Consider the following 23,579-nt stretch of genomic DNA (forward strand, 5'->3'; position numbering starts at 1 on the left):
AACAAATAGTAACAAGGTACACAACTCGGATGGTCTCCCGTTTCGAGTCCAGACAGACAAGTGACCACAAGCGCCTGTTATTGATTGATTTATGTACAATTGATTGATTTATGTACAACTGGTTGTTGGGACCTATGTGATATGTGATGTATGGTGTATTATGTACCAATGTCCCCCCTCCCCTGTTCCACTTTTCTTTTCTGTACCCCATTCCTTTATGCACACTTTCATGTGACCAAAAATAAAATACATTGAGAAAAAAAAAAAATAAACAAATAGGACGACGCACCAAGTCTTCACACTGTGTATGCTTCAGTCGCTTGGCTATGTCCATCGGAGTTTCTCCTGCTTCATTGGCTGCAATCCAGAGAAGCAGAAAGCACAGCATTAATGTCAATTAATAAAACAACTAGCATTACAAAACCCAGGACGCTCTCCAAACTTAGCATTAACAGACTCATTTAATTTTATTGCGTCTGAACCAAGGATAATCAATTGTCTGAAAAATGGCAAATAACAAGACTACATAAAGTAACAGGGCCTAGGTATACCATCAGATACCCACATAGCACCGAGGACCAAGACTATATAAAGTAACAGTGCCTAGGTATACCATCAGATACTCTTATAGCACCGAGGACCAAGACTATATAAAGTAACAGTGCCTAGGTATACCATCAGATACCCACATAGCACAGAGGAACAAGGAAATATAAAGTAACAGGGCCTAGGTATAGTGAGGGAAAAAAGTATTTGATCCCCTGCTGATTTTGAACGTTTGCCCACTGACAAAGAAATGATCAGTCTATAATTTTAATGGTAGGTGTATTTTTTTTTTTTAAATTTGACAATTTTTATTTTTTATGCGGTTAAGGGATGGTAGGTGTATTTTAACAGTGAGAGACAGAAAGACCATTGCCCAGCAGCTTGGTGGGAAGGTGACAACAGTTGATGCAATTATTCGCAAATGGAAGAAACACAAAATAACTGTCGGTCTCCCTCTGTCTGGTGCTCCATGCAAGATCTTACCTCGTGGAGTTTCAATAATCATGAGAACGGTGAGGAATTAGCCCAGATCTCAAGGCAGCTGTGACCATAGACACCAAGAAAACAATTGGTAACACACTACGTTGTGAAGGACTGAAATCCTGCAGAGCCTGCAAGGTCCCCCTGCTCAAGAAAGCACATGTACAGGCCCGTCTGAAGTTTGCCAATGAACATCTGAATGATTCAGAGGAGAACTGGGTGAAAGTGTTGGGGTTAGATCTTTGGCATCAACTCAACTCGCCGTGTTTGGAGGAGGAGGAATGCTGCCTATGACCCCAAGAACACCATCCCCACCGTCAAACATGGAGGTGGAAACATTATGCTTTGGGGGTGTTTTCAGCTAAGGGAACAGGACAACTGCACCGCATCAAAGGGATGATGGACGGGGCCATGTAACGTTAAATCTTGGATGAGAACCTCCTTTCCTCAACCAGGGCATTTGAAATGGGTCATGGATGGGTATTCCAGCATGACAATGACCAAAAACACATAGCCAAGGCAACAAAGGAGTGGCTCAAAAAGAAGACCATTAAGGTCCTGGAGTGGCCTAGCCAGTCTCCAGACCTTAATCCCATAGAAAATCTGTGGAGGTAGCTGAAGGTTCGAGTTGCCAAACACCAGCCTCGAAACCTTAATGACTTGGAGAGGATCTGCAAAGAAGAGTTGGACAAAAACACTCCTGAGATGTGTGCAAACCTGTGGCCAACTACAAGAAACGTCTGACCTCTGTGATTGCCAACAAGTACTAAGTCGAAGTGGTCAAATAATGTTTTCACTCATTGACATTTAAATCAATTCATACCTTTTTTGACATGCGTTTTTCTGGATTTCTTTTTTGTTATTCTGTCTCTCACTGTTAAAATACACCGACCATTAAAATTATAAACTGATCATTTCTTTGTCAGTGGGCAAACGTTCAAAATCAGCAGGGGATCAAATACTCACCTCCCCTCCCCCACTGAATACCATCAGATACCCACATAGCACCGAGGAGCAAGACTATTTAAAGTAGCAGGGCCTAGGCATACCATCAGATACCCACATAACACTGAGGATCTAATCAGGGGGGGCAAGACATGTGAAGTGAGTAAACAAAAATAAAATCAATTTAAAAAAAGCACTTTTTGTAACACAACCCAACACACAGAACATATCCCTATGCCAGAAAAATATAAATATATGATGGCTAAACTTTGCACCCCAGATGCTTGTGTACCACATTTCCCTTGATGCTCAGCCAAACATATGGGGTAGCCAGGCTACTACTCGTCATCAACATTATATATAACCGTGCCCATCTAATTGAAGAGTTCCCTGTGACTGAACATGAAACCAGAGAAGGTATGATACGCAGTTCATACCAATTTCTATGGAAGCTTTTCCTCTGAGCAGTAGTTTAAGGCACTCCGCGTTGTCCGTTAAGCAGCAGTAATGAAGTGCTGTGCTGCCTTTCGCAGTCTGCCTGTCCAGGTTACCACTGTAGGACAACACACGAAACATATCATTAGATATCAGGTTTAACAAACCTGTTTTGTTTGGATGAAGATAAGATTAGCAAGCTGCACAAATTACACAAAAATTTAATACCTACAATGGCACTACATTGTAATTTCAAACCAATTCCTTTTCTGCATGTGCTCGAATAATGTATTAAGGCACAGTGCCGAAACATGTCAAACAAACAAGGTACCTTTACGTTAGTTACTGTGGAAACTACATTAAACAACAGTGGTTGACTACAGCTCTGAAAAGGGGCAATGGTTTTCCAGTCAAAATACTGCATTGGTGCTTGTTACCACCAGCTGGTAGTGACATTTTATACATGATATCAGTTACAAGTCATTACAATCAATATTGTTTATTGATTTTCTTGTTTATAAATAATGTACAATTCACAGGCTTCACAGTGTAGGTGCTAAATAATTACGTTCATTGGTACTTCGAATACAACAAAAAATACAACAAAAAATGCAACATTCCGGCCTGTATGGCCTTAGTCATGCAGTTTTTGCATGACCCTCAAGAATGTAAGCATGTTTGAGCAGGTCCACCAACCTCCCTGTTTCTGTGTGTCCAACTCGTCTTGTTGTAAATACTTGTCTGTGAGTCCACCTATTGTAGAGTGTTGTAGGGTTTGTTGGTGCATTATAAATAGTAATAAAAACAATAATGTCTAAGGACATCCTGTGAGTACCAAGGAACTTCATTATTTAGCACCTACATTGTAAAGCCTGTGGATTGTATTCCGATTATACTCTGGGGGACCACAGATCCTTCTTGCACAGAGCTCCTGACGGGTGCTTGTTTTGGATTTACATATAATATACCTTAGCAATGATACAAAATCTAGATTAATATAAGGAAAAAATGTTACCTGTTTTGTACCAGAAAATCTACTATGTGCAGTGAAGTGCGGTCTACAGATCGGACTGCAAGGTGAAGGGCCGTCTCCCCTTGTTCCTAAAATAGGGAAAATGCCAGCACACAAAGATCAAGAAGAAAAAGAAAGAAGATAAAGTATTATAATCTATGGAAATGCTGGATGCCATGTATTGTCATATAGCATTGTGTTGTTATCCATTTGAGTGTTGGTGAGTGATTTAGGGGCCCCTGAAAAAATAGCAAAGAATCTAATTTGAGAAGGGATCTTGAATTCTACCAGCACAGGATTTAAATACCTTCTTTAAGGTTCTGTGATGCTGAGCCCACTAATGAAAGGAATCACTTTGATTTTCCCAAAACAGTCTCCATTTACTATATCATTATGTCTGTGTCGTGTTTAAACAATGTAGAGATAGACATAACTGGTTGAGTGCCCTTAATGCAGAACTTGTATGAACATTTTTTAATTGTTTTGCTGGCCTTAAAAAGGCTAAATCTTTTTTAATTGTACAGGGCTCTGGTTAAACACTGAACCGAAAAGTCAGTACACTCACATGCCCATTAGCTAATGGAATGGTTTCTGTGAGGTCTACACCATCGGAATGCAGCTGCACCAGTGAATAAATGTCTCTTGCTTTGACTGCTTCACATAGACCGTGCAGTTTTGATGAATTGTCAATATATTTCTTCTTCGCGTACTTTCTTTCTATGTACTTTGCGGTTATGTAGTCCTTTCTTGCATTCCTGAAATGGTTAAAAATCAGCATCAATACAAAAATCACTGATAACAATGCAGTGGATATAAAGTAACACAGAGGATAAAATGCAGAGAACGTTAGCGGAGTGTGCGGATCCATCTGGAATTTATCACACTCAACATTATTGTACAGATACAAGCAGGCCTAACTGAACAACTCTAGCCCCTCTTATATCTCCTCACAGATCCATAGGTATGTCCCTTCTCGGTCTCTCCGTTCTGCCCGTGACCACCTGCTGTCCGTTGTCCGCACTCGTACGGCCAACTCGCGCTTGCAGGACTTCTCACGGGCAGCTCCCTTCCTATGGAATAGCCTGCCTACCGCCATCAGACTCTCCCCTAGTCTTGCATCTTTTAAGAAGTGCCTTAAAACCCATCTCTTTAGGAAAGCTTATGGCCTCCAAGACTAATCCCTACCTCACATACCTGTCTCTTGCCCTCTCCTAAAGGGCAGCCCACCTTATTTGATTGCAAATTCCTGTCCTAATGTGTTTTACACCCCACCTCCTATAGAATGTAAGCTCGATCGAGCAGGGTCCTCTTCAACCTATTGTTCCTGTAAGTTTATTTGTAATTGTCCTATTTATAGTTAAATCCCCCTCTCATAATATTGTAAAGCGCTACGGAATCTGTTGGCGCTATATAAATGGCAATAATAAATAAATAAATAACACACAGAACTTGGGTCAAGTCTAAGTAGATAGGAAAAATAGACATACAGGTAGCAGAATGGTCAGGTACAAACCACAGTCTGGGACAAAAGATCATAGAAATAACAAGTATTCAAGCCTGGACCAGGATTTCAAAAAGGAGAGTAGTGAAAGGCCAATATAGGTCAAATAACCAGGAATCAGTACTCAGTACTCTCAGATTCATCACAAGGGAAACCACAACATGGCAAAGTTTGGATAGGCATAGGAAAGAATTGACAGATTTGCGTAGTTTCTGCTACACCAAATGGTGTTTGGGCGATGTTGAATGAGTGGAATGATGTCGCTGGAATGTGTTGTGTTCAAAATGATGCCAGAATGATGCTGGAATGGCGGCAAGTGGTGGTCTGCATCGAAAAAGGATGCCAGAGTGATGAACCAATGCTGCTTGTACTGTTACAATTATAACCTTGTTCAACAGACACAGAAACAAATTACTAACTCATAGGTTCCAAGTACTTGTGGTACTTGTGTCATTTTATGCACCTGATCCAATTTCTCTCATAATTTATTAGAACCATTAAAGGGACTCTCCAGTGCCAGGAAAACATATCAGTTTTCCTGGCAATGCAGGACCCTGCAGTGCCCCCTCCCTCCTGCCCCCCCAACCCATGTTGCTGAAGGGATTTAAACCTGAATCCAGCACCCACACTCCTCCCCCGCTGTCAGCCGGCGGGGGAGACCTAATGCGTATGCACGGCAATGTCTGGACGCACTCATTAGACCTCCCCATAGAAAAACATTATTCAATACTTTCCTATGGGGATTTCCAGCGACGCTGGAGGTCCTCATGCAAGAACACGGAAGTCCCTCTAATGCTGTCTCATAGGATGAAAGAAGTATAGTATAAGTATATAAATATAATCCTTATTAGTCTTTCAAAAACTTACATATCACTACTAGGAGAAGGTTTCACCGAGTCATCAACAGGTAGACAGATCTCCATAATCTCATTAAATCCAGAGTTACCAATGTTTTTGGCAAGCTATTGAAACAAAAACATTGAAAATAACATATCCACATGTAAAATGCAACAAGCATTGCACAGTTGTAAAAAAAAGGGACAAGCAAGGTATGTTTAGTAATACAAAACAACATTTCAGTAATCAACTTAGGCTGGATAGAAATTTAAGGCTGAGTAGACCAGCTTTATTGAAGAAGTTTCACCATAAAAGTACATCTAACGTGTTTTGTCCTGTAGATCTTAGTACTGTGGGACTTTTTCACGTTTTACTAAAAACTAAAGCCATGCGATGTGGGGGCTACTTCCCTGAGCACACAAAGACTGAATTGGTGAATGGACTTTATTGCTTTGATATTGAAGTGCTCCAATAACTAATGAAATGCATGGTCATGGCAACAAGCTCTGTGGGATTCTCGTCATCTTAACCTATATTGTCTAAATGGATAGTAATGGGAGTGTCCAGTAAATTATATATGTATCTATATCTAGACAACAAAAGATAAAAGAGGCCACATTTTGCATGCATATATGCTTCTCTATATCACGTCATGAGGAACTGCGCTCAGTATTATTTGGTCCTCTATATTAATAAGTGACAAACAAAGCTTTAACATTTGTAGAATGGAACACAGGTGTTGTTCTTTGAATTTACAGTTAGTTTATTTTAATGAGTGGAATTCCAATACTTTTGGCACCAGATTTGATTGATTTAGGCACAGTACTAATTGAAGAGCCTGCCATGCTACGAAAGACTGAAATACAGAGTGAGCTATGAGTTTACCAAAAGTTCTGAGGTCCCCAAGACATCCAGTGTGAGCGACTGTATTCGGGAGTAATGCACTCCGAGTTCCCGATGAATCCCTGAGCACTCAATACAGGTTAATATGCCCAAATTTGTTGAAAGCCAAGTAGGTTCTAGAGAAAACAGAACATGAAGAGTGCATCAGATTAAAAGGATCTCTCACACTCAAACAATATTTTAAAAAGATATGGAGCAGATTCCTATTGGGACACTTTAACCAATATCTGCAATTCTCTTCAAAGTTCTCCAAAATCCACAGTTTAGTGAATAGACCCATGTCTTATATAAAGATAAAAAAATGACTGTCCTGCTCCCAGGGAGACTGACAGGGAGCAGGAGATTCAGTTTTTATCTTTCCAGTGAGGACCTCACCAAGTATCCCAGGTGGGGATTATACCATCTATGCAACCTATGTACTTTCACTCCTGGTTGAATATATTTTATACACTATCTTTGCACGTTTTTATTTTCACATATATTATTTTCACAAGACACGTGCTGGTCAATATCTTCCACCAATATCCCTGAAGTGGGGGATCAAATCCACTGCAAGCGCTTTATACTAGAGCTGGTTTTAGCTCTATCCCATGTGAGTAGGCCATTTGGATTTCTTTTTATTCAAGCTTTTATCTTATTTTACACATATTGCACTATTGGAGTTTTTTCTTCTCTTTTATGTTCCTGGATTCTGAACACGTGGAAGGTATACTAACCTGAAGATACAAGCAAACCCTTACAGACTTATTCATACTATTATATTTTATCCTGGACTTTTCGTTTGTTCTTTTTATATACACGATTTTATACTATCATATGGACAGTGTATAATTAGTTGTATTTCATTTGTTTTACTTAAAGCTATTCTGATTCCCAACCCTTTGGCGTACTCTATTGTTCTGTATTTCTATTAATCAAATATATAACAAACATTAATGAATATATATAACAAATATAACAAATGTTAACAGGAAATAAGTGGTTATTGGGGACCCTACTGGAGCAAGCTTACAATGTAGAGATGTAGCAATATTATTGGCAATCTTAAAATGAAAAAAAACTCCTCTACCGGTTTGCTGGTAGCATACATTAATCACATTTATATGTACTGCCAACATGTATTCTGGGAGATGTTAACAACACACAGACTGAATCCAAGAGGAACAAAAGCCAATTGACAGATTTAAACCCTCTTCAGAAATATATTCTAGGCCGGTTGCGCACCAGTTGGCCATAACCTCGTCCTATAGTTGTCAGGGGATCATGGGAATTCTAGTCCATCAACATTTAAAGAGACTGCTAGTCCTACTCCGGATACCAATAGGATACTTACTTATGTAATACTTTTTAAAAGTAATTTATTGTAAATTTATAAATTTTATATTTATAATATTACTTATAAAACACAAAAATGTGGACATTCAAAATGAGCAGCCATCATTTTACATAATCAGATTAACCCCTTAAGGACAGATGACATGTGTGACATGTCATGATTCTCTTTTATTCCAGAAGTTTGGTCCTTAAGGGGTTAAGCATTTTATTACACTATTACCAAGTAATATTTTTATACACCAATTCTCCCACTTAACACTGACTCCGGATAATGGAAATGTTAGTCTAATACTCCTTCTGTTTAAATGCTTTGCACTCAGCTCCTATTAGAAATTCAATTAGCTCTCCAGAAAGCGTGATGTTAACAGCGCTGTAACTTCCTCAGTAACAGGCAGTAAGAGGCCTTACTAATATCGTTTTGGACTTGAGCCATGGGACAGGACAGATCTCCAGGGAAATGGATAAAATCCCTTAACAATTAAATTAAAGGGGAAATCCCAGAATAATTCACAGCCACATTTCAATAAAACATTTAAGCATTATTATTTTTCATTTACACAGAAAAATGGCAAGATTTAGTAAACAGGGATTTAATTAGCTGTATATTAATTTATATTTTTGTATAAGTCTCTAATCGAAGCATTGGATTGTGAGTAGTATTTAGGAGCCTGGTAATACGTTTGTGTAAAGACATCACTGATATGTCTTCAAACTTTGTTTTGTAGCAGGAACAGCTTTGGTGCTTACAATGAACTAACTTATTTGTAGTCTGTTATATTATATGCTTTACCTGTTTTACCCTATGTTTTTGTTTCACACCTTGATCTGAGGTCAACAATTTTGATACATGGAGCGGTTTTACCCTATGTATTTTATATTGTCTTCTATAACTTTTCTTGTTCTCGTACAAGCATATTGTAATATTTTTAAATTGCACAAATATAGATTTTTAAACCATGTACATGTTAATATAACAATGCTCATCTAACTTTAATACTTTGTAGTAAGAAAATAGTATTTGAGGAATTACCATTTCATTAACTTTGTTAAAACGACATGTTCCAACTGGATACAAATATAAAATCAACTCCTGGAGTGGAGTATATAGATTGTCTATCTTGAGGGACATCGAGCTGGATTTATGACACAGGCACTACTGGTCAAAAATACAACATGGCACCCTCCTTATGGACATAGACACAATAGCCAAGGAGCTAAAAGGCATAGCAGCACTAAATCCAGTGCAGTGAAAGGCTGAGTCTGAATAAAAGACTAATTTAAAGCTTAGAATTCTCTGAAGATCTCAAGGCAGATACTCAAGGCTTGAGGAAGAAAACACATATATAGATACAAGCTGTATATTGGATATTTGCCTGAGGTCCTGACTCATTACCTTATTAGTACAAAAAACAGCTCTATTAGATATCAAGGAATAACCGGATCCATCTTTGGGTAGATTTACCTGATGCCCCGCAGTCACAGCACACGTCGTTGCCTGGCATTCTCTGGATGTCTGATATAATCTCCTTGGTGAGTTCTTGGACAATGTTGTTTTCTCCGGTGCTGTGGTCTCCTTTGAAGGCATTGTTTAGGGCTTCTTCTTTGCTGTTCTGGAGCACGGACATCCATCTAAATACAGAATATTCTATAATTAATCTGTTGGAGGCAGCCAGGTATTCAAACACAACTGCTGTTAACTTCAAGGTCATCAATGCCCTGAATAACGGTTGAATTTGTTAGTCCTACTGGATCCTCAGTGGGGATTGAACAATGCTGGCTGGGTAAGGTTGTCTAAAACTACGTGTCTCCCTGCTGAAAGATTTATATACTATGAGGAAATGGAAATGTTTTACTTCTTCCTATAATTAACCCTCTCCTTGAATGTGTATAAGATGTACATGTACTTGGCAGTAAAACACATGGGCTCATTTCACACAGCAACGGAATCCGATCACCAACATTACAATGTAGATAACAAAAAGTAACAGTTCCTCCGAAAACCACTAGATGGAGAAAAGAGCTCCTCACAGACTTCCCTTTAAATAATCAAATTGTCTTTGAATTGATATACAAGTCTACTTGTTGCTTATGTAGTATTCTCGCATTTGTGCCACATATGTTCCTATACTATCTGAAATGCAATGTGCCCTCCACCCACCTAAGGACTCCCAATAACTTGAATGGTTAGTCTTGTCCTTTATAGGCCACTGAGTAGGTAGCTTGTATTATCTCAGCCACTTCGCGATCCTGCTCTGGTGTATTCCAGGTTTAAGACCTTGACGATTCTGGACACCAGTGGGAGTACTACATTACTAGGCACCTTTTTTACTGGCTCTGTACTGGATTGAGTCCTGTAAGCAAATACTCTACATCCTGTTAGTCTACAGCTTATAGAGAATAATGGGTTTTACTTCCTGAAAATAATGCTGTCCAATTATTCCACATGTTTTATCACAACTCAATGTTTATTCTTATGCACCTCATCATACCAGCTCACATTACTGCCATTCATAATATGTACATCACGAATTCCCATAGCTTACATTTCATAAGAATCAGCAATACATAATGATATTCAAAGTTATCAAAAGTAACATCAGGGTAAAGGCCATACAAGGAACTCACATTTGACACTCTTGCTCATCTTCTGCTTGAAAATGATATGTCCGATCATCTGTAGCAAAATACAAGCACATGTATGGATCAATATCAATACAAGGTTATAGACCGTACCAGTGTTAAATTTAGCAGCAAATTTCTATTTAGTTTTAGTCATAGCCTTTTGACTAAAAAAGCCATTTTAGTTTTGGTTGCATTTTAGTCATCTGGATTGTTTTAGTTTTAGTCTAGTTATAGTCGACTAAATCTCCAGTCGATTAGTTAAAGGGACACTATAGTCACCCAGACCACTTCAGCTCAATGGAGTGGTCTGGGTGCCAGGTCCCTCAGGTTTTAACCCTTCATATGTAAACATAGCAGTAGCAGGGTTAATCCAATCTCTAGTGGCTGTCTTCCTGACAGCCGCTAGAGGCGTTTCTGCGACGTTGGATGCGAAATTCGCATCCAGCGTGCAGAAGGTCCATAGGAAAGCATTGAGGAATGCTTTCCTATGGCCTGTTTGAATGCGCGCACGGCTCTTGCCGCGCATGCGCATTTTGCTCCACTCGGGAGCTGACCTGGGCGGGGGAGGAGAGGTCACCAGCACGAGGGAGTCCAGCGCTGGATTAAGGTAAACTGCTGAAGGCGTTTTAACCCCTTCAGCGCCACGGGAGAGGGACCCTGAGGGTGAGGGTCCCCCAAGGATGACATAGCGTCAGGAAAACGGGTTTGTTTTCCTGACACTATAGTGATCCTTTAAGGCCTCTATGTGTCTCTTTTTCCCCTTCCGCAGCCCCTCTGTTTCTCTTTGTGTCTCAATCCCCCAGCGCCCCCCCATGTGTCTCAATCCCCCAGCACCCCCCATATGTTTCAATCCCCCAGCGCCCCCCATGTGTCTCAATCCCCCAGCGCCCCCCATGTGTCTCAATCCCCCAGCGCCCCCCACGTGTCTCAATCCCCCAGCGCCCCCCACGTGTCTCAATCCCCCAGCGCCCCCCATGTGTCTCAATCCCCCAGCGCACCCCATGTGTCTCAATCCCCCAGCGCACCCCATGTGTCTCAATCCCCCAGCGCACCCCATGTGTCTCAATCCCCCAGCGCACCCAATGTGTCTCAATCCCCTAGCGCACCCCATGTGTCTCAATCCCCCAGCGCACCCCAAGTGTCTCAATCCCCCAGCACACCCCATGTGTCTCAATCCCCCAGCGCTCCCCCCATGTGTTTCAATCCCCCAGCCACCTCACGTGTCTCATTCCCTCAGCCCACCATGTGTCTCATTTCCTTCCCCTATGTGTCTTACCACAGGTGTTAATTTCGGGGGCAAATTTCAATATAGTTTTGGTCATTTTAGTCGTAATTTAATAATTTTAAATGTTTTAGTTTTAGATGACTGAATTTGTTAGTCAACAAAATTAACACGGGGCTGTACAGAAAGAAAACACTAAAAGTTGACTCTCTTTGTGTGCATTATAGAAGAACAATGATCTCAGCAATCCCTTTAACAGATACTTTTGCCTGGGAGGAGAAACGCAATAATATTCAACTAGAAAATGTACAAAAGCGGTCAGACACAGTAAACCATAAACTCCAATACTATAATCTTTATAATAAGAGAGCTGGATTCGAAAATAAATGTATATGTTATGACAATCATCTGCGAGTGCCTGTAAAAGCTAGGATGCATTGGGAGTTACACATTAAAGTACATTCTCGGAGTAAAGTGGTGCAATTGTAGCACAATTAGTGCCTATGCTTACATTTAAAGAGAATTTTACCAAATGCACATTTTTGTGGCTGTGACAAAATAGAAAAGTTATCTAATTCTCCACCATCGACTCTCTGGCGTTACCAGCTCTGAATAGGAGAATAAAAGTGAAAATGTGCTCCATTTTATGCTCACGTATAAAGCCTGTGAAAGCATGTAGATACATACAGTACAGGCGCAAAGTAATAAGATGACCAAATAGAAAATGCTTCGTGTCACAGATTGCACCATTATTCATACATAACCCTTAATGTACTGTTTAATGGACTCTGACGTGCCATTTTGCTAGATCAATCTATATACTCCGCTCCAGGAGTTAGATAAAGAGTATACAATCTTTACTCTGTTAAACTACAGCATTAGTACAGTTTAACCCAGTCCTACATAGTTTTATAAAGATGTTACATTGCAATTGTGAAGAAAAGAGACCTCAGCTAACCTTTTCTTCTATGTTTTGTGTATTTAACTTCCCTTTTCTGCCTATAGTAGTTTATCCGTTCGGCAGTTTGCATCCACCGAACCACGACCTCCCTCCTTGCTTGTTGTGATCTGAAGCACCGACAATTAAGTGTTCCCTGGGTGGCCGTTGTTCGTATAGCCGAACGCCACGAGGAAAAGAAAACGGCGGCCATCTTGTTCGCACGAGGCGAGTCAGCGGGACTTGGTCGTCGAGTGTCTGGAACTAAAATCGGACACTCGACCGCGCGCAGTACCGCTGAAAACTACCGGACGGCCGGTTCTCCCACTTGCCGAACACCCAGAAGAGCGGCATTCGGTAGTTATATCCGTATGAACCAGGGGAACAATCGCTCCTATGAGCCAGGAGGGTATTTTCGGTACTTTTGCCCGCTTTCACCTTTTTCCCCAATTGACCGACCCCACACACTGAATTCGTGGAACTGTTTTGGGCAGGAGCCTCGTGTGTGGTCGGTAAACTAAGACTTCCACACTTTTTAAGAACCCCTGAACCGATCTGGGTGAAATTTGGATATGTTTGCCTCCCAGATCGGGGCTATCAGGGGATATGTATTTTGTGGGGATACCTGGTGGGGAAAGGGGTGTTCCAATGTTTGGGTAAAATGTGTGCCCTCTGCCTGGAGATAATTGATTTAACCTTTAACTTATCTCACTATCTTCCAGGCAGAGGAAGGGGCGTGTAGTAAGAAAATACTGTACAGTGATTGGTGATATGTTTGTTTGTTTTCGGAGGTCCTCTTGCATGAGGATCCCCATAAAAGCCAGCCTGTTTCAATAAAGTGTTAGTTCTGTTACACCCTTCATGAAGTCTTGGCTCATGTTTGGGGAAAGGATACTCTAACTACTGGGAAGGATTGTCGTGAAGCTGTATTCATCTCTACCCCCTGCTGGAGCTATGATCACTTATACTCAGCAACTGGAAAAGGAACAAGGGACCGCAGCAACATCTCCCCTGCAGGTCGTAACAGCAATACTAATCCTCCTCAGGCAGAGTCCACTATTGCAATATCATCCTATTTATGATATTGCAGCAGTGAAGCCTAACTATGGTACTAAAACACTTTTAGCCACTTACACATATATAAATCATCGCTGACAAGCTACAGCAACCCAACTAGTAAATGCCAGTCTTCAGTGTATATCCATATTCCAAAATAATTCACTTACGAGAGATGAGATCAAAATTCTTCTTCTCTTCTGGGTTAGTTTTTACTTGGCAGGTTAGCAGATTCAGTTTTGCAGGGGGGATGTTGGCCTAAATTCAGAGCGCACAGTTTATTACAATAGCTCATAGATTAGCCATATAAAAAGAACATCCTCACAGCCAGCGGTTTGCAATGTTGTGAGGATAAAACAACAGCAAACATGATTTTCAGCTGTAAAATCCAGCTAGTATTTGTAATGGATAAAAGACAAAACAAAGTGTAAAAATAAAAAAAATGGGAAAAAATAAAGTCAATTCATTTCTTTTTTTTTTAGCTAAAAACAAAGCAATATCTGTTTTATGTATGAGAGCCTGCCGACCAGATCAACAATTAAAACAAGCAGTCTACTTACTGTGCCATGGGATATTGTTAGATAACCGTGTTTAACAGAGCATTTCCTCTTCTGCCAAACTTTTCTTAATCTGGAGGAAACATTTTAAAATGGGGCTTAGTTTCAGATATAATGTACGCACACAAATAAAAAAAAAATTGTGCAAAGAGTATTTGTACCCATCACTCTTCTTGTACAGGTAGCCATTTCTCTCTGTGCCATGCTCCTTGTTGCCCTGAGGTTGATGTAAGCTGTAGGCTGCACTCTGGCGGACCTGTGAATCCTGATAAGTGAACACAAATATCAAAAGAAAAATAACGGATTAGAATTTTTGACGCGCAAAAGCATCCTATGCTCCCCAGTACATCTCACAGCAGTGATAACTAACATTTGTAACATTCCATTCGCATCATGGGAAATATTCTGTGCTGCAGAGGTAAGTTTAGTCATTACCGGTGTATAAGGTGTGAATGAAATATACAAATAAATGACAAAGAAAAAATTAGAGATCTGCTCCAATGAGCTTATAGTCTAAATGAAGAATGGTATTATTACGCAAAAGTATTCCCTCAAATATATTAAATACAATTTATCTAGAAGGAAAAATGATTGCCAAGCATTTATTCTGCATGGAAATATACATATTACTCATACAAAGGCATAACATATACAGGTAGGTGTAAAGTCATAAAATGTTTTGGCAGAGCAAAGAGAAGGAAGAAATATTGTGTAAAATCAGACATGTAGATGGCTGTGGGGACAAGCATTGTTTCAGTAATTTGATGTGCTTTTTTGATAAACTGTTCCAAGTATATTGATTTTTATAAAAAGGATGCACATCTTATAGGGTGTGGTAGGGCATTTCCTAATAATGCAGAATCCCTAGAGAAATCCTGGCAGAGTCGGAAGAGAAGTGCAAACTGAGAACGGTTGAAGGTCACGGGCAGAGCAGAGGGACCAAGATTGGTTGAAGTGCTAATTAGGAGTTATGTCAAGTCATTTAGAATACAGGTGTTGAGAGGTTTGTAGGAAAGAACCAGGATTTGAAATCACATGCGATCGTCACCAGGAAGCCAGTTTAAGCCATGTGAGCAGAGCCGGTTAAGGAAGCCTACAGATTTAATGGTCACTTGGTCTTATATTTTGTTTCTAATTCATTGTAATCTATGCATTTTTGTGAATTGTGTAATCTTGTATAATGTTGGTTCATGTGGTTTTGATTACAAAAAAAAGTTAGCAATTCCTGTTTGTTGATCTAAGTTTGTTGATCTAAATATGATTATTTCAATTAAAAAAAACAAAAACAACACAGGTATGATGATTCTGTAAGTCGTTCGCAGCAATCGTCTTAGAGGTTGAGAAGGACAGTAACTATGTCAGATTTATTTACTAAAGTGAGAATTCAAAGTGAATTTAAAATTTAAAGCCAGAGTAGCTAAACTGGCAGAGAATTTTTTCATTTCGGCTATTTTGACCTTAAAATGAAATTCCCTTTGAATTCTGATTTTCTTGTAATAACCATTCTGAAGGGATACTGGGAGATACATGTCGTGCTGCCATGCATATTATAACTCTTTAAATACAAAATCCCGACACAATATCCTTTGTACTCATGAGGATAATAGTATTGAGATTTCAATCTCAAACTAAATGGGTCTTTGAAGAAACATGTAGAAAGTCTTCTGTTTGTGACCTGATTTTCATTGCATGTATGTGTACTATAGCTATACATGTCTCCTGATTCTTATATACACTATAAAACTCTCTGGGACCCAATCCCCTTCTGCCAATGTGGAATTGATCATCCTATCTAACGGGAAAGCGGTGATATGTGACAGGCAGAAAGTCAGGCATAGGGATACTGTAAAAGCCTGTACACTGTCACAAAATGTATTTTTTTCCAGACATGGGCAATGAAAGACACCCAGCTGATTTCTTCTAGAGAGCAGCAATGAAAAGGCTCTGTGGGCTTTTCCTTGATAAGCCTTGGGCAACGAATGCCCTAATTAAATAATGTGATATACTGATGTATCTTTTAAGCATGCTCAGAGAGTGCTGGTAATACATCATGAAGAACATTAATAAATAAATAAGAAGATACTTTTATGAAACAATATACTGGATTTTTACATTAACGCGCATTATGTAGTGCAGACAAAGTGTGATCAATTTCATGTTCCACAAAATATTGCAGGACAACCTGAGGGCAGTGCAGTCGATCTTGACTTGGAGGATCCCCCTAACTTATGCTATGCCATTGATAAGTATCTTTACAATGATAGACATGCATTGCAGGTTTAAGCAGACATTAGCCCTGGATGTCAGACAGGCTACGTTGATAATCCACTGATGAAAGAGAAGCTAGAATCGAAATGGGATGGTTTTAAAACAATACTTCAATATTTAGAACCTCCAATTCCAAAGTAATCAAATGTAGAAATTCCCAGCTGTTAAAACTCCCATGATCTTCAGCAAGCTGTAATAGTGGCTACACATCATGGGAGTAGTAGTCCTACAGCAGTAATTCAAACATTTTCATTTCCAAAAGCTGACATTTCTGTTTGCTTTTCGATTACCTCCCCAGTATGCAGTGATGATGTATCGCTGTGAATTCTGAATACATAGGCAGATTTCCTGGGTACATAATTTGCTCTATGTTAAATCTGAAACCTGGTACATTGAATGAGGTTATGTTTTGTGGTTTTCCAAAGCACATACATTGCCTGCAGTGCAGATTGCTGGTGAGCTCCAATAATGCTTTGTGACACAGCTTTGGCATACGCTGCATCTCATACGGTGCAACAATCAATCCCTACCTGCTGGTAGATGGTTTAGTCTAATGAACACAAGGTTGAATTAGACAAAAAAAAACACCCATAATGCAAATCTCATCCAGTGATTGTGGATATGGAACCCAGGTGTCCTTCACTCCCAGGTAAGTTGTAAAGTCTCGTATTCACGATTCCATTACATCCCTGGTGACTGTCATTTCCTGTGGATTTTTATCTATGTGTATCTGGTTTCTCTTGGGTTTTGATCGCAGCTGCTTGGCTTCATTTGACAATCTCAGTGTAACACAATCTTAAAGCTGTCACTGGGGGACATTTTAATCTCATGTGGTTATTGCCATGAAAGGCAGAATTTTACTGTTTTACATGCCAGATTCATAGTAAGAGAAAGCAATCTGACTGCAGGGCTTCAGTCTACACGTATAGTGACTATTGGCAAACTCATTGGTGTACCAAGAGATTTTGCCAAGAGATTTACCTCCCAATGCTGCCACCTGTTCTAGACCATACAACCCTGCACTTTTTTTAAACTAGTGCCACCTGCTTTAATATGCGAAGGGGCAGCTGCAGGGCTCAATAATCTGCATATTGTGCATCCATTGCCTCAATGGTCCTCATTATGACAGGAGTCAGAGCAATGCTAATCAATGCTGGTAATTGTCTCACTGCCTTCCAATCAGCCATTTAAACTGCACTGAGGAAAGGATCACGAATGTCAGTCAGAAATCATGCTGAGCAGTCAGATGTGTAAAAATAAGACGCTTAGCATAATCACTGAACATTAAAGTATACGTCAATCAAACAACAGATGAGTCTTACAACGGATGTGCACAGTACAATCTGCAGTATAATGATAGTTATTCATTATACCTTAACAAGATGAGCCAATCTTACTCTATTGACTACAGTCAATATCTCATTACTGTTTATTCACGAATCTCAAATATACTGGAAAATGGGAGAATACAGGTGGGCCTTTAATGTAAATTAAAGTAACCTGGTTTCATTACTATTATTGAGAGCTGTGGTTCTGGCTTCTATATGATCAGAAACGCATTATTCTGAATTTGTTTGTGCTTCAAGGTAATCTACAGCGTTAGGAATACAAATCTGTATTCCTAACTCTATACAATGCCTGTACCTAGATAGCTTCCCCACCTTGTGCAGTATAATGTAAAAAATAAAAAAACAAAACAAAAAACTACTTACCTTTTCTCCAGAGCCAAGTCTACCTTGGCGCAACTACATGCTCCTCCCCACGTGATGTCATGTCTCCAGGATGACTGTCCAATCGAATGCTCCTCATAGACTAGTATTGGGGACTGTAGGCTTATGCGCAGCACTAACCGTTATTCGCCAATGATTCTGTCATAGAGAATTATTGAATACAATGATTCTCTAGGACTAGCTGTGCGCACGGTATGCTTCTATACCGAGGTATTGAAGGAGTGGCTTAAAGCCACACTTCCAAGCCTTCAAAATGACTTTAAAAAAATTAACGAATTTTGAGGTTGTATTAAAGAGTAGGGATAGGGGGTGGAGGGTGGAACTACTGTGGAAACTATAATGGCCCTTACGTGATTTTTGTTTCTTTTGGTTTTCAATTCATTATGCCCCTGTATCTTAAGGATTAAACTCTCTCCCTTGCCCATATTTTCTTCCTGGTGGTGGATCTCTACATCAGTGAGCAGACATTTTGTTGTACTTTGCCCATGATATTTGCGGTTTACCCTTCTATGAGATTTCACTCATGTATTTTTAGAAAACTGGAGCACTCCGGAATAAAAATTTAAAAAAGAGAGAGATTCAGATACAGAGAGCTATACAGAATTTTTGTAATAAACTATTTTTGGTAACAGAGTCACTTTAACCATACTAAGAAGAGGCACAGTTAGAGATTGTCCCATTACAAAGACAAGCTCAAGAACTTAATCAGCCACCAAAAGCATGTTTGATTAACATCAATCTGTATACAAAATGGAGGCAAAAATAGAGGAGCTGGGAAAAGCCTCCAAGCCATCTACTTTGCCCATCTAACGTTTCATAATTTTAAGAAACTGTTGTCCGTTCACCACAATTTACAGATTAGTTAAAGTACACCTTACCAAGATATCACACATTATCCATGTGCAACAAATGATATTACTGCTTGTTGATTTTCAAAGAATGGTTAAAACCCAAAGATTATATCTAGTCAAGATCTCACTTATGTCAGGAAGGTAAAATAGACAGTCCAATTCACCTCACCACACAATCATTAAGACCCCTGCTACCTTTGATATATTAAAGTATATGCCTGCAGTCCTGAGTGAGGAAAAATGTTTGTTTTTAAAACTGTAAACACATTACTTTCCAATTTAATTTCAGGTAAAACTCCTGTTCAACGAATGTTGAGGGAAGAAACAGTATCCATAATCTAGTAGGGAGGTCAGGATTGCATGCATGTAAAACACAAACAGTGGATTTCGAGGTGAAACATGCACTAAGACATATTGACGACATAATTAAAACACTTACTCTTCTAGACTTCGGTCACAAAAGGTATGAGCATTTCAGGGAAAAATAACAGAAAAAATACATTCTTGAGTTACAGCATAGAAAGCCACCACAGATTGTAGTTTAAATAATGTTAAACATGCCTCTATATAAACAAGCTACCTAGAACAGAGCCACTTTAATTCTTCTTTAATTCTTTCAAAGAAATAATTTCCCAATGCCATTTAGAGAACCTGATGATCTCAGCCATAGAGGCAGAGCCAGGCGGGCCAAGCCGCAGCAAGGCCAGACCGTTGAGGAAGAAAAGGGGAGTAAAACCACATTTTCAGTATTACCAGTGCAGGGCCGGCAATCTAAACAGCCACACTAGCAATATTCTGTCAAGAATACATGTTTCTTCAGGCTACATTGTTCCCGTACGTGTAGGCTGTGCTAGCACCACAATCCCCTCCATTACATAACTTCCAAAATGTAGCGGATGATGTTATGTGATACGTCATCATATTCCAAGTAAGGACTAACTTATTCCAAACTACACGATGCAAGCGATGCAGAACTGACCCTTAAAACTGACCCCCTATAAACTCTATAGTTAGGACTTTATGAATTCTCTAGAACAAGATGCTGATTTAGTTATATGAATCTTCTAAACCTGCAAGCAAATCAGATAAGAGCCACTGAAAAACAACCTCGATTTGAAGAACACATCCAGGCTTACAGAACACTTTGTTATCAGATTTATTTGTGATATAAATTACTACTTCGATCTGCATTGAAACAAACACCATTTAATAAATGTTAGGAATGTTTCCTTTAATTAGAAGCAGATCTCTTAAACTAATGAGGAATTGGTAGACAAACACTGATCTCACTACACTAATAATTTAATAGCAAGACTCAGAGCTATCTTATCAGTCCCACATTTTTCGATTGACTTGTTTGTTAAAGCAATCTGTTGGTCCCCACATATCCTTTAGTACATTCACTGATCTGGATAAGAGCGTACTTGTTTGTGTCTACCATGTACATTTAAACAATTACTAAAACAATGTTAAAAATGGGGGCAGTGTGGCCTTATTGCACGGCAGGGTTATATTCACATGTGAAACCAGGTGGTTACGGTGAGACTGGTCGTCATTTTCAGCGCAGAATCATGGTATCGATTGCGAAAAACAATCAAATTATGATCCCAAAGTTAATACAAACATATACACACTGAAAAGAAACGTGTCTTGTTAGGATGGGTAAGGTGTAAAATAGCTGATTGGATGCTTGTAACGTTTTCAGGCTTTTGAGTGATCGGTGTTTCACAAAAGGTTCAGACAAGGCTCTTCAACCTTTTAATCCCTAGTACAGAATGTCAATGACAAGCCAAGTTTAAAGAACTGGTTTGTGATACTGGAATGATTAAAGTATTTATTTCATGCTGCAGTAGTGGTCAATGCTCACCTCCTTGTGTTCGACTTGCAGCGCTGTTTTTAGGATATCTCGAAGCTGACTCAGCTGTTTCCTTTCTTCATCTTGGACCTGCTTGATCTGCAACAAAATATAGAATGGCACATCATATGATTGGTTGCTATTCGTGGTTATTAACACATTGACCAGGTACCTAAAAGGGAAGCATCATGGCGCAGTAAGCTAGGGGAGTCGAACTTTGGCTGTATTATTTACACAATCATTAACTCTTTCATGAAAAGTAGTTAGGCAAGTTTAATTATATCATGAAAATCCTTTAACGTCGTGTCTTGAAGGGTTTAAAGACATTAAAAACAATGCAAGTATGAATTGCACAGTAATGTTGTTCAGCACAATTACAACAGCACCATTTGTTTTATATTTATCAGTCTTTATTGAGTTTTGTGCAAAAGGTAAGGGGATGGGGGGTACAGAAAGGAAAAAAAGGAGGGGGTGGGGGGGGTCACATTTGTTATTAGCAATACATCCATAATTCCGCTCAACAACATCATTAGTACAGATACCTGTGACATTGTTGTTGCATTGCTATTGCCACTAGCAGCCTCTATGTTTGGTATCGTTATCATAACCAACCGTCTGCAGTTCGCCTTGCGGCTGGTCTCAGAGGAGGTCCCCTCCTCCCTTAATATGTACCTCCCAGTGCCTAATAACATGTATATTTATGGGTTACCTGATCTCCAAGCGCGCCATAGCTCCCAGGCCCCAGCAGCTGACGCAGACAGTGGGAAGACACCACGGTAGCAGTTCTCATAAATGTGCTGGGTGTCTATCTCTTTAGCGAGCTCTGATACCTGAGGTCGTCTGGTTGTCTTCCACAATCTCGCTATTGCACGTTGTGCGGTCAGTAAGATGTGTAGGATCAATTTTTGCTTACCCTTAGGGGTGACATTGGTACAATTCAGTAGGAGATACGTAAGGGGTTCAAAAGGTATGGTGGTGTGTGTAATTTTGGTTATCAATTGGTGGATTGTGCCCCAAAAAGGCGCAATCTGCCTGCAATTCCACTATATGTGGAGCGCCATGACCTCATCGGAACTGCATCTCCAACACATAGGAGGTGATTGGGGGTATATACAATGTATTTTGGTGGGTACCACGTACCATCGGTACAGCATCTTTTTCTGTTGGTCTAGTAGTGTGGCTGATCTAATTAGTTTCTTAGGTGTGTTAATTATTGTTTCCCATTGCTCTTTGGGAATGTTACTCTGTAGGTCCCGGGACCATTGTTTAGCCGGCTTCAAGTCGGCAAAATGAATCGAGGACCAGAGCAGCCGGTAGCACCAGGAGATTAGTTTGCATTTCAATGGGAGCACGCCCCTGATAGCCATTTGTTCCCATCCCGTCACCAACTGAGGGGTCCCCTCTTGGGAGGGTTTGGTTGGTCGCACTTATGTAAGAACGAGTTGAGTATAAGAGTATTGTGATGCCTGGGGTAATTGATATGTGGACTAAAGGGAGGCAAATTCCATTAGTTTGTTGTGTTGGTAAATGTGGGATAGATGTGTGACCCCCCTGTCTATTTATGGCTTCGCGTTAAAAGTCAGTATACAGTAGATAATTGCTTTTATTGGCATAGCCGTAGACAGGGAATTGGAGCTTTCCAACTTTATTCTTATCATGTCCCAAATCCTCACCATCAGCTGCTCCTGGGCTGGGAGTAGCGGCCTGTGAGTTCTACATTTTTTGGGTAACCTTAGTATGGTGGGCAGGTCCAAGGGTGCCAAAGGCTGTCTTTCTAACCATACCCATTGTGGTGGGTCTAAGTTGAGGAGGTGGGGCAGAGTCAATGCCAGTACTGTGGATTAGTAGTATGCTTTTATGTCAGGGAAGGCTAGGAACAGCACCATTTTATAAGGTGCTGATCTGTCTATACTAATTTAATAGTAAATCTCAGACCTATCACATCACATCAATCTCACGTATTTCTATTTACCCATTTCACTGCTCATCAATCATTGCTCCTCTATTCTCCCAGCAAGTGCTGCTCGCAACAGCTTTGTGGCAGGGGGCAAAAGACCAACCTGTAGGAGGGTTCTCCTGCTTTCAATTGACACTCAATCCTTAGCATATACCTTGTCTGAGAGGTGAAGTAGGGATATTTTTAAAGAGCATTACATTTTAAATCTATACAGTTTGCAGCATTACAGAAGAAATAGTATGCACTTTAATTTAATCATAAATTGTGTGTACCGTGGCATACTGTGAAGAGTTAAGCTGCCAACACAGTTAACCGTAAAGAAATCTCTACACTGCCAATTGTCGTTGTACTATTTATCTCTTTTACAAGAACTGCATTTTTTCCCCAGAGTGAAACATTATTGGGTTTGCTCATAATAAAACAAACAGAGAAAAGAACCACATGTCTGAAACAGGACAATGAGTAAAGTAAAGTAAAAATCAAACAGAACACCCATGGCGATACATGCATACAGGAACATTGTGCATGAG

General features: G+C 39.9%; 1 protein-coding gene across 4 annotated transcripts in view; it reads right to left on the minus strand.

Moving 5' to 3' along the window:
- ASAP2 (ArfGAP with SH3 domain, ankyrin repeat and PH domain 2) overlaps positions 1 to 23,579 on the minus strand; it is a 205,313-nt gene that overhangs the window by 36,718 nt on the left and 145,016 nt on the right. For all 4 annotated transcript variants that reach the window (XM_063442173.1, XM_063442175.1, XM_063442172.1 and 1 more), the window contains exons 9-20: positions 21,105 to 21,191; positions 14,550 to 14,653; positions 14,392 to 14,461; positions 14,002 to 14,089; positions 10,620 to 10,668; positions 9,457 to 9,623; positions 6,642 to 6,775; positions 5,787 to 5,881; positions 3,984 to 4,173; positions 3,422 to 3,507; positions 2,409 to 2,524; positions 290 to 357 (exon numbers count right to left, since the gene is read on the minus strand). In XM_063442173.1, coding sequence (XP_063298243.1) covers positions 290 to 357; positions 2,409 to 2,524; positions 3,422 to 3,507; positions 3,984 to 4,173; positions 5,787 to 5,881; positions 6,642 to 6,775; positions 9,457 to 9,623; positions 10,620 to 10,668; positions 14,002 to 14,089; positions 14,392 to 14,461; positions 14,550 to 14,653; positions 21,105 to 21,191 — 1,254 coding nt within the window. The remainder of the gene's footprint in view (positions 1 to 289; positions 358 to 2,408; positions 2,525 to 3,421; positions 3,508 to 3,983; positions 4,174 to 5,786; positions 5,882 to 6,641; positions 6,776 to 9,456; positions 9,624 to 10,619; positions 10,669 to 14,001; positions 14,090 to 14,391; positions 14,462 to 14,549; positions 14,654 to 21,104; positions 21,192 to 23,579) is intronic.

The sequence above is a fragment of the Pelobates fuscus genome, chromosome 2, assembly GCF_036172605.1.
Source record: "Pelobates fuscus isolate aPelFus1 chromosome 2, aPelFus1.pri, whole genome shotgun sequence".
Lineage (NCBI taxonomy): Eukaryota > Metazoa > Chordata > Amphibia > Anura > Pelobatidae > Pelobates > Pelobates fuscus.